This window comes from Phyllobates terribilis, unplaced genomic scaffold, assembly GCF_046119375.1.
Source record: "Phyllobates terribilis strain yellow unplaced genomic scaffold, ASM4611937v1 Scaffold_3__8_contigs__length_932513732, whole genome shotgun sequence".
NCBI classification, from domain to species: domain Eukaryota; kingdom Metazoa; phylum Chordata; class Amphibia; order Anura; family Dendrobatidae; genus Phyllobates; species Phyllobates terribilis.
In genome coordinates, this window is record NW_027362763.1 from 47,358,892 (window position 1) to 47,371,100 (window position 12,209).

A 12,209-nucleotide genomic window follows, 5' to 3' on the forward strand; every position below is an offset into this window, starting at 1 on the left:
AGTTATATTCTTGTACATAGGGGGCAGTATTATAGTAGTTATATTCTTGTACACAGGGGACAGTATTATAGTAGTTATATTCTTGTACATAGGGGGCAGTATTATAGTAGTTATATTCTTGTACACAGGGGGCAGTATTATAGTAGTTATATTCTTGTACATAGGGACAGTATTATAGTAGTTATATTCTTGTACACAGGGGGCAGTATTATAGTGGTTATATTCTTGTACATAGAAGCAGTATTATAGTAGTTATATTCTTGTACATAGGGGGCAGTATTATAGTAGTTATATTCTTGTACACAGGGGACAGTATTATAGTAGTTATATTCTTGTACATAGGGGCAGTATTATAGTAGTTATATTCTTGTACATGGGGCAGTATTATAGTAGATATATTCTTATACATAGGGGGCAGTATTATAGCAGTTATATTGTTGTACATAGAGGCAGTATTATAGTAGTTATATTCTTGTACATAGTAGAAGTATTATAGTAGTTATATTCTTGTACATAGGGGCAGTATTATAGTAGTTATATTCTTGTACATAGTAGAAGTATTATAGTAGTTATATTCTTGTACATAGGGGCAGTATTTTAGTAGTTATATTCTTGTACATAGGAGCAGTATTATAGTAGTTATATTCTTATACATAGGAGCAGTATTATAGTAGTTATATTCTTGTACATGGGGCCGTATTATAGTAGTTATATTCTTATACATAGGGGGCAGTATTATAGTAGTTATATTCTTGTACTTGGGGCAGTATTAAAGTAGTTATATTTTTGTACATAGGAGCAGTATTATAGTAGTTATATTCTTGTACATGGGGCAGTATTATAGTAGTTATATTCTTATACATAGGGGGCAGTATTATAGCAGTTATATTGTTGTACATAGGGGCAGTATTATAGTAGTTATATTCCTGTACATAGGGGCAGTATTATAGTAGTTATGTTCTTGTATATAGGAGCAGTATTATAGTAGTTATATTCCTGTACATAGGGGCAGTATTATAGTAGTTATATTCTTGTACATAGAAGCAGTATTATAGTAGTTATATTCTTGTACATAGGAGCAGTATTATATTAGTTATATTCTCGTACATAGGGGCAGTATTATAGTAGTTATTTTCTTGTACATAGGGGCAGTATTATAGTAGTTATATTCTTGTACATAGAAGCAGTATTATAGTAGTTATATTCCTGTACATAGGGGCAGTATTTTAGTAGTTATATTCTTGTACATAGGAGCAGTATTATAGTAGTTATATTCTTGTACATAGGGGCAGTATTATAGTAGTTATATTCTTGTATATAGGGGCAGTATTATAGTAGTTATATTCTTGTACATAGGGAGCAGTATTATAGTAGTTATATTCTTGTACATAGGGAGCAGTATTATAGTAGTTATATTCTTGTTCATAGGAGCAGTATTATAGTAGTTATATTCTTGTACATAGGGGCAGTATTATAGTAGTTATATTCTTGTACATAGGGAGCAGTATTACAGTAGTTATATTCTTGTACATAGTAGGCAGTATTATAGTAGTTATATTCTTGTACATAGTAGGCAGTATTATAGTAGTTATATTCTTGTACATAGGGGGCAGTATTATAGTAGTAATATTCTTGAACATAGGGGGCAGTATTATAGTAGTTATATTCTTCTGCATAGGGACAGTATTATAGTAGTTATATTCTTGGACATAGGGGCAGTATTATAGTAGTTATATTCTTGTACATAGGAGCAGTATTATAGTACTTATATTCTTGTACATTGGAAGCAGTATTATAGTAGTTATATTCTTGTACATAGGGGCAGTATTTTAGTAGTTATATTCTTGTACATAGGGGCAGTATTATAGTAGTTATATTCTTGTACATAGGAGCAGTATTATAGGAGCTATATTCTTGTACATAGGAGCAGTATTATAGTAGTTATATTCTTGTACATAGGGACAGTATTATAGTAGTTATATTCTTGTACATAGGGGCAGTATTATAGTAGTTATATTCTTATACATATGGGGCAGTATTATAGTAGTTATATTCTTGTACATAGGGGCAGTATTTTAGTAGTTATATTCTTGTACATAGGGGCAGTATTACAGTATTATAGTAGTTATATTCTTGTACATAGGAGCAGTACTATAGTAGTTATATTCTTGTACATAGGGGCAGTATTATAGTAGTTATATTCTTGTACATAGGGGGCAGTATTATAGTAGTTATATTCTTGTACATAGGGACAGTATTATAGTAGTTATATTCTTGTACATAGGGACTGTATTATAGTAGTTATAATCTTGTACATAGGGGCAGTATTATAGTAGTTATATTCTTGTACATAGGGGCAGTATTATAGTAGTTATATTCTTGTATATAGGAGCAGTATTATAGTAGTTATATTCCTGTACATAGGGGCAGTATTATAGTAGTTATATTCTTGCACATAGGGGCAGTATTAAAGTAGTTATATTCTTGTATATAGGAGCAGTATTATAGTAGTTATATTCCTGTACATAGGGGCAGTATTATAGTAGTTATATTCCTGTACATAGGGGCAGTATTATAGTAGTTATATTCTTGTACATAGGAGCAGTATTATAGTAGTTATATTCTTGTACATAGGGGCAGTATTATAGTAGTTATATTCTTGTACATAGGGAGCAGTATTATAGTAGTTATATTCTTGTACATAGGGGCAGTATTGTAGTAATTATATTCTTGTACATAGGAGCAGTATTATAGTAGTTATATTCTTGTACATAGGGGCAGTATTATAGTAGTTATATTCTTGTACATAGGGAGCAGTATTATAGTAGTTATATTCTTGGACATAGGGGCAGTATTATAGTAGTTATATTCTTGTACATAGGAGCAGTATTATAGTAGTTATATTCTTGTACATAGGAAGCAGTATTATAGTAGTTATATTCTTGTACATAGGGGCAGTATTTTACTAGTTATATTCTTGTACATAGGGGCAGTATTATAGTAGTTATATTCTTGTACATAGGAGCAGTATTATACTAGCTATATTCTTGTACATAGGAGCAGTATTATAGTAGTTATATTCTTGTACATAGGGACAGTATTATAGTAGTTATATTCTTGTACATAGGGGCAGTATTATAGTAATTATATTCTTGCACATAGGAGCAGTATTATAGTAATTATATTCTTGTACAAAGGAGCAGTATTATAGTAGTTATATTCTTGTACATAGGGGGCAGTATTATAGTAATTATATTCTTGTACATAGGAGCAGTATTATAGTAGTTATATTCTTGTACATAGAGGCAGTATTATAGTAGTTATATTCTTGTACATAGGGGTAGTATTATGGTAGTTATATTCTTGTACATAGGGGGCAGTATTATAGTAGTTATATTCTTGTACATAGGGAGCAGTATTATAGTAGTTATATTCTTGTACATAGGAAGCAGTATTATAGTAGTTATATTCTTGTACATAGGGGCAGTATTTTACTAGTTATATTCTTGTACATAGGGGCAGTATTATAGTAGTTATATTCTTGTACATAGGAGCAGTATTATAGTAGCTATATTTTTGTACATAGGAGCAGTATTATAGTAGTTATATTCTTGTACATAGGGACAGTATTATAGTAGTTATATTCTTGTACATAGGGGCAGTATTATAGTAATTATATTCTTGTACATAGGGGCAGTATTATAGTAGTTATATTCTTGTACATAGGGAGCAGTATTACAGTAGTTATATTCTTGTACATAGTAGGCAGTATTATAGTAGTTATATTCTTGTACATAGTAGGCAGTATTATAGTAGTTATATTCTTGTACATAGGGGGCAGTATTATAGTAGTAATATTCTTGAACATAGGGGGCAGTATTATAGTAGTTATATTCTTGTGCATAGGGACAGTATTATAGTAGTTATATTCTTGGACATAGGGGCAGTATTATAGTAGTTATATTCTTGTACATAGGAGCAGTATTATAGTACTTATATTCTTGTACATTGGAAGCAGTATTATAGTAGTTATATTCTTGTACATAGGGGCAGTATTTTAGTAGTTATATTCTTGTACATAGGGGCAGTATTATAGTAGTTATATTCTTGTACATAGGAGCAGTATTATAGGAGCTATATTCTTGTACATAGGAGCAGTATTATAGGAGCTATATTCTTGTACATAGAAGCAGTATTATAGTAGTTATATTCTTGTACATAGGGACAGTATTATAGTAGTTATATTCTTGTACATAGGGGCAGTATTATAGTAGTTATATTCTTATACATATGGGGCAGTATTATAGTAGTTATATTCTTGTACATAGGGGCAGTATTTTTGTAGTTATATTCTTGTACATAGGGGCAGTATTATAGTAGTTATATTCTTGTACATAGGAAGCAGTATTATAGTAGTTATATTCTTGTACATAGGAGCAGTATTATAGTAGTTATATTCTTGTACATAGGGGTAGTATTATAGTAGTTATATTCTTGTACATATGGGGCAGTATTATAGTAGTTATTTTCTTGTACATAGGAGCAGTATTATAGTAGTTATATTCTTGTACATAGGGACAGTATTATAGTAGTTATATTCTTGTACATAGGGGCAGTATTATAGTAATTATATTCTTGTACATAGTAGCAGTATTATAGTAATTATATTCTTGTACATAGGAGCAGTATTATAGTAGTTATATTCTTGTACATAGGGGGCAGTATTATAGTAATTATATTCTTGTACATAGGAGCAGTATTATAGTAGTTATATTCTTGTACATAGAGGCAGTATTATAGTAGTTATATTCTTGTACATAGGGGTAGTATTATAGTAGTTATATTCTTGTACATAGGGGGCAGTATTATAGTAGTTATATTCTTGTACATAGGGGACAGTATTATAGCAGTTATATTCTTGTACATAGGAGCAGTATTATAGTAGTTATATTCTTGTACATAGGGAGCAGTATGACGACACCTGGTTCTCACCTGTATTGAATACATGATGATCTTAAAACATTGTATGGCGAAGACCTTAGGCTCCCACAGGGAATGGTTATCAAGGTGCCTGTAAAATGTAGATGAAAAGTCAGACACAAACGCTGAGTAGGGGGGAAGCAGTTTGTCAACATCAATTTATAAAAAGTTTGTTGCAATTACAGTTATGGCCAAAGGTGTTGACACCCTGGAAATTGTTCTAGAAAATGAAGTATTTATCCCATAAAATTATTGCAATTACATATATTTTGTTTCACACATGTTTGTTTTCTTTGTGTGTATTGCACAACACAAAAAAATGAGAAAAAGGGTAAATTGGACATAATTTCACACAAAACCCTAAAAATGGCCGAGAAAAAATTGTGGCACCTTTCCAAAACTGTGGGTAAACGACTTTGTTTCAAGCATGTGATGCTCGTTCAAACTCACCTGTGGCAAGCAACAGGTGTGGGCAACATGAAAATCACTCCTGAAACCAGATAAAAAGGGGAAAAGTTGACTTTTGCATTGTGTATCTGTGTGTGCCCCAGTAAGCATGGAAAACAGAAAGAAGAGAAGAGAACTGTCTGAGAACTTGAGAACCAAAATTGTTGAAAAATATCAACAATCTCAAGGTTACAAGTCCATCATCTGAGGTTTTTGATGTGCCTTTGTACACGGTGTGAAACATAAGAACTTTACAGCCCATGGGACTGTAGCTAATCTCCCTGAACTTGGATGGAAGAGAAAAATTGATGAAAGTGCCCCAATCAAGTACCAAAGACATTCAAGCTGTCCTGCAGGCTCAGGATGCATCAGTGTCAGCGCCAAATATCTGTTGACATTTGAATTAAATGAAATGCTATGAAGGAGACCCAGGAGGACCCCACTGCTAACACAGAGACTTTAAAAAGCTAGACTGTAGTTTGCCAAAATGTACGTGAGTAAGCCAAAATCCTTCAAGGAAAGAGTTTTGTGGACAGATGAGACCAAGACAGAGCTTTTTGGTAAAGCACATCATTCTATTATTTACCAAAAACAGAATGATGCCTACAAAGAAAAGAACATTGTACCTACAGTCAGATATGGTGGAGGTTCAAAGATGTTTTGGGATATATTGCTGCCTCTGGCACTGGGAGCCTTGATTATGTGCAAGGCATCATGAAATCTGAAGATTATCAAAGGATTTTGGGTCATAATGTAGTGCCCAGTGTCAGAAAGCTGGGTTTGTGTCCTAGGTCATGGTTCTTCCAGCAGGACAATGACCCCAAACATACTTCAAGAAAAGAAATCCTCAGAAATGAATGGAAACAAAGCGCTGGAGAGTTCTGAAGTGGCAGCAATGAGTCCGGATCTCAATCCCATTGATCACCTGTGGAGAGATCTTAAGGCTGCATGCCCACGATGCGTTTTTCAAGCGTTTTTTTGCTGCGGAATTTGCGCAGCGTAAACGCTTGCAAAGCGCTTGGTAATCCGTCCCCAATGTCAATCCGCATGTTCTATGCCCATGCTGCGGAATTTTCCGCAGCGTATTTGATGTGCGGAAAAATCCGCAGCATGTCCATTATTTGTTCGTTTACGCATGCGGAATCGCCTACTCAATGCATTTGAAAAACGCGTGGCAAATCCGCATGTGCAAAACGCTTCAAAAACGTGTAAAAAATTTAAAAAAAACTAAATTCCGCACGCGTTTTTCCAGGCAAGGACATGCAGAAATTTTCCGCTTCATTTCTGCATCGTGGGCACATAGCCTAAAATTGCTGTTGGGAGAAGACGTCTTCACACTATAACAGACCTGGAGTAGTTTACAGAAAAAGAGTCCAAGATTCCTGAGTGGAAGAAGCTGATGGTTATAGGGAGCGATTAATTGCAGTTATTTATTCCAAAGGGTGCGACCAAATATTAAGTTCAGGGTGACAACAATTTTTGTCCGGCCAATTTTTGGGGATTTGTCTGAAATTATCTCCAATTTGCCTTTTTTTCTCTGTTTGTTTGTGTTGTTCCAAAACACACAAAGGAAATAAACTTGTGTATAACAAAACGTGTTTAAGTGCAATAATGTTCTGGGAGAAATACTTCATTTTCTGCAACAATTTCAAGCGTGCCAACACTTTCGGCCATGACTGTATATGGATGCATGTGCTGCAGTTGGAGCAGACTTTTTTGCACATAACTGGTGTAATGACCTGATATTTGAGACTTTTCAAAGGGGCAAAATAAAACTTTTAGATTTACTCATATTTAAGGCAAATCGATCTCAAAGGATGAAAAAAAATGGATTAATCTTGTGATGATGAATAACATAGTAACATAGTTTTTAAGGTTGAAGGAAGACTAAGTCCATCTAGTTCACCCCATAGCCTAACATGTTGATCCAGAGGAAGGCAAAAAACCCCATGTGGCAAACACTAAGCTCCACATTGGGGAAAAAAATTCCTTCCCGACTCCATACGACAATCAGACTAGTTCCCTGGATCAACGCCCTATCAAGGAATCTAGTATATATAACCTGTAATATTATACTTTTCAGGAAAGGCATCCAGGCCCTTCTTAAATGTTAGTAGTGAATCCCTCATTACAACATCCTGCGGCAGAGAGTTCCATAGTCTCACTGCTCTTACAGTAAAGAATCCCCGTCTGTGATTATGATTAAACCTTCTTTCCTCCAGACGTAGAAGATGCCCCCTTGTCCCCGTCTCTGGCCTCAGAGTAAAAAGATCAGTAGAAAGGTCTTTGTACTGTCCCCTCATATACTTGTACATAGTAATAAGATCACCCCTAAGCCTTCTTTTTTCCACAGTAAATAACCCCAAGTGTAATAACCTGTCTTGGTATTGCAGACCCCCCAGTCCTCTAATAACCTGTCTTGGTATTGCAGACCCCCCAGTCCTCTAATAACCTGTCTTGGTATTGCAGACCCCCCAGTCCTCTAATAACCTTGGTCGCTCTTCTCTGCACCCGCTCTAGTTCAGCTATGTCTTTCTTATACACCGGAGACCAGAACTGTACACAGTATTCTAAGTGTGGTCGCACTAGTGACTTGTATAGAGGTAAAATTATGTTCTCCTCATGAGCATCTATGCCTCTTTTAATGCATCCCATTATTTTATTTGCCTTTGCAGCAGCTGCCTGACACTGGCCACTAAACGTGAGCTTGTCGTCCACCAATACACCCAGGTCTTTTTCAGTTACAGTTTTGCCCAGTGTTTTACAATTAAGCATATAATTATACATTTTATTTCCTCTGCCCAAGTGCATTACCTTACATTTATCCCCATTAAAGCTCATTTACCATTTATCAGCCCAAGCTTCTAGTTTACATAGATCCTCCTGTAATATAAAATTGTCCTCCTCTGTATTGATTACCCTGCAGAGTTTAGTGTCATCTGCAAATATTGAAATATTACTCTGTATGCCCCCTACAAGGTCATTAATAAATATGTTAAAAAGAAGGGGGCCCAATACTGACCCCTGTGGTTCCCCACTGTTAATTGAGACCCAGTCTGAGTGTGTTCCATTAATAACCACCCTTTGTTTCCTATCACTGAGCCAATTCTTAACCCACATACATATATTTTCCCCTATCCCCATTGTTTTCATTTTATGTATCAACCTTTTGTGTGGAACCGGATCAAAAGCTTTTGAAAAGTCCATATACACAACATCCACTGCATTTCCTTGGTCCAGTCCAGAACTTGCCTCCTCATAAAGCTGATCAGATTAGTTTGACAGGAACGGTCCCTCGTAAACCCATGTTGATATTGGGTCATAAGGTTATTCTTCTTCAGATACTCTAGTATAGCATCTCTTAGGAAACCCTCCAGGATTTTACCCACAGTAGAGGTTAAGCTTACCGGCCTATAATTTCCAAGTTCGATTTTTGTCCCCTTTTTGAATATTGGCACCACATTTGCTATACGCCAGTCCTGTGGTACAGACCCTGTTATTATGGAATCTTTACAGATTAAAAATAATGGTCTATCTATGACGTTACTTAATTCCTGCAGTACTCGCGGGTGTATCACATCCGGGCCCGGGGATTTATCAACTTTAGTGATTTTTAGACGCCGCCGTACTTCCTGCTGGGTTAAGCAAGTGACATTTACTGGAGAATTTTTGTCATCACTGATCATGTTTTCTGTCATGTGATTTTCTTGTGTAAATACGGTTGAAAAAAAATCATTTAGCATATTGGCTTTTTCCTCATCCACCATTTCACCCAGACTATTTTTAAGGGGGCCAACACTATCATTTTTTAGTTTTTTACTATTTATGTAGTTAAAGAATATTTTGGGGTTATTTTTACTTTCTCTGGCAATGATTCTCTCTGCCTCAATCTTTGCTGCCTTGATTTGGTTTTTACAGAATTTATTTAATTTTCTATATTTATTTAATGCCTCATCACTACCTACTTGCTTTAGTTCTCTAAATGCTTTCTTTTTGTCACTTATTGCGCCCCTTACAGCTCTATTTAGCCATAGTGGTTTCCTCCTATTACTAGCATGTTTATTCCCATAGGGTATATATTGTGCACAGGTCCTATTCAGGATGCTAATAAATGTCTCCCATTTGCTTTGTGTAGCTTTATGTCTCAGGATATCGTCCCAGTTTATTGCACTAAGATCATCTCTTAACCGTTGGAAATTTGCCTTCCTGAAGTTTAGTGTCCTTGTAACCTCTCTACTACACATCTTATTAAAGGTTACATGAAAACGTATTATATTGTGATCACTATTACCCAAGTGACCCCCAACTCGTATATTTGATATGCGGTTTGGCCTGTTGGTTAATATTAGGTCTAGCAGTGCCCCCCTTCTTGTTGGGTCCTGAACCAGTTGTGAAAGGTAATTGTCTCTCATAGTTGTCAAAAACCTGTGACGGCATACTCACATAAGTACGGGTTTAATGGCGTTCTTGATGTTCCCATAGGCCGCCCGACCCAGCAGCTCCCTAAGACAGCGCTCGGCCAGTTCTGCGGGGACTTCCTTCTCTTTATCCGCGTTCTGCAGTGGAGATGGCGATCGACTAAAAATTCCAAAGAAAAATAATTACCACTAGGTGTCGCTGTGAACCCACAATAATCCAGCATTGGGTTTATTTTTTTCTTTTCGATGGTTGGCACCATGCAGCACGTTGGCATAAATGCACATATGGACTTAAAGGGCAATTCCACAAGCGTATGACTGCAGCATGAGGGAGAGAGGCTTTGTTCAAGGTCAACCTTTAAGTCTTAGTCAGATCCTGTTCATTTAAAGGGGTTGCGCTCTGTAGACGGCCTTCTCCATAATCATGAGCTAAAACAGTGTTGTCCCTAAAATAAGAACCCTTCCTTGATACCTTAAGTGGTTATTCGAACCCCCTAAAATCGGTGGAACCTTCTGCAATCTCTTAGGCAGGGCTGACTAAAATACGTAACCCTAAGGCCAGGAGATGTAATCCTATACACCCTTTTTCTGGGTACAGGGCCATTTAGGACCATTTTTGTGCCTTCCACATTAGCTGACAACCTTTATCCCCCCCATTTTTGACCTCGGCCCCCTCCATCTCATTGCGCAGATCATGCACTTTGAACTTCACTTGATGGCAGAATTGCTCTTTAATTTTTCATGCACCCAATTACTGGCTCTGCGGGGTCCGGGAGACATTACTGTAACCTACAGAGCAGGTAATTAGGCTAAAACATGGAGCAAGATGATGGTCGGTAACTTTGTTTCCATGCTTTTGATGCAGGAAAGGAGGACAGCTGCAATGGGGTAAGCACCTCCTGGGGTGCACAGCAGGTGCGGACCCCCTGGTAGGGGGATTCCAGGCAAGAGTGAACACTCGGGTGTGGAAAATCTACTCGTTCTCATCTGTAAAGCAGATAAAATTTCTAAGTCGACAACCACTATTATCGCCGAGCAAGAAGTGGCTACCCAGAATTTTAAGAACTTGACGGATGAGGAGGACTCAAGGACTTCTGAAAGTTACTTAAGGTTCCAGAAATACAAAGAAGAGGGAAATGAAACAGAAAAATGGAAATTTGAGGGGAATTTTTATGCAATAATATGTAAGATGAGGAAGGAGATTATGTAAATAAGACGGCAAGTAGTAAGGAAGGCAAAAGGAGCACCAGTCATCCAAAGCAGAAGGTGTGATCAATCGTAAGCTGACCGTACACGTAGGAAGAAGGCAGATTGTATGGACGATCGGTTATTTTATGGACAGCGACCCCCAAAATAATCCCAGCACTATGTCCTAGTCTTACAAGACCTCCTTCATGCCTATCAAAGTAGTCATTACTTCAGGATAAAGGGATGGCCTCCTCTTTATGTGGCCATAGTGCTTGGAGCAGACCTCTTCTTTGTGTTCCTCATCAGCATAGTGCTTGGAGCAGACCTCTTCTTTGTGTTCCTCATCAGCATAGTGCTTGGAGCAGACCTCTTCTTTGTGTTCCTCATCTGCATAGTGCTTGGAGCAGACCTCTTCTTTGTGTTCCTCATCAGCATAGTGCTTGGAGCAGACCTCTTCTTTGTGTTCCTCATCTGCATAGTGCTTGGAGCAGACATCTTCATCTTTTTGGCCTCTTGTATGATGCATGGAGCAGATCACTTCTTCATGTGGTCTCATATATGGTGCTGGTAGCAAACCTCTTCCTCATGTGGCCTCTCTGCATGGTCCTTGGAACAGATGTCTTTCTCATGCTTATGGTGATTGGGAGAAGATCTCTTCACGTAACCTCTTTACATGGTCCATGGAGCAAACCTTTTCTTCATGTGGTCTTTGCATGGTCCATGGAGCTGACTTCTTCTTCATGTGGTCTCTTTGCATGGTCCATTGAGCAGATCTCTTCATCATGTGGTCTCCTTGCATGGTCCAAGGAGCGGACCTCTTCTTCATGGGGTCTCTGCATGGTCCATGGAGAAGACTTTTTCTTCATGTGGTCTCTTTGCATGGTCCATGGAGCAGACCTCTTCATGTGGCTTCTTTGTATGTGCTTGGAGCAGTCCTTGTCTTCATGTGGCCTCTTTGCATAGTCCATGAACCAGACCTCTCTGTCATATGGTCTCTTTGCATGGTCCATGGAGCAGACTTCTTCATCATGTGGTCTCTTTACACAGTGAAGAGAGCAGACCCCTTAACTCATGTGGCCTGTTTGCTTGGTCCATGGAGCAGACTTCTTCATGTGGCCTCTTTTCATGGTGTTTGGGGCAGCCCATGCTGTCATCTGGCCTCTTTGCATGGAGCAG

The 12,209-nt window shown here is 37.3% G+C and overlaps 1 protein-coding gene and 1 long non-coding RNA gene across 3 annotated transcripts in view; both read right to left on the reverse strand.

Moving 5' to 3' along the window:
- LOC141258758 (uncharacterized) overlaps positions 1–12,209 on the reverse strand; it is a 286,567-nt gene that overhangs the window by 164,038 nt on the left and 110,320 nt on the right. The gene's annotated exons all lie outside the window — the stretch shown is intronic.
- EFR3B (EFR3 homolog B) overlaps positions 1–12,209 on the reverse strand; it is a 277,327-nt gene that overhangs the window by 155,238 nt on the left and 109,880 nt on the right. For both annotated transcript variants that reach the window (XM_073673849.1, XM_073673850.1), the window contains 2 exons: positions 9,871–10,005; positions 4,993–5,071 (listed from right to left, as the gene is read on the reverse strand). In XM_073673849.1, the coding sequence (XP_073529950.1) occupies positions 4,993–5,071; positions 9,871–10,005 (214 nt within the window). The remainder of the gene's footprint in view (positions 1–4,992; positions 5,072–9,870; positions 10,006–12,209) is intronic.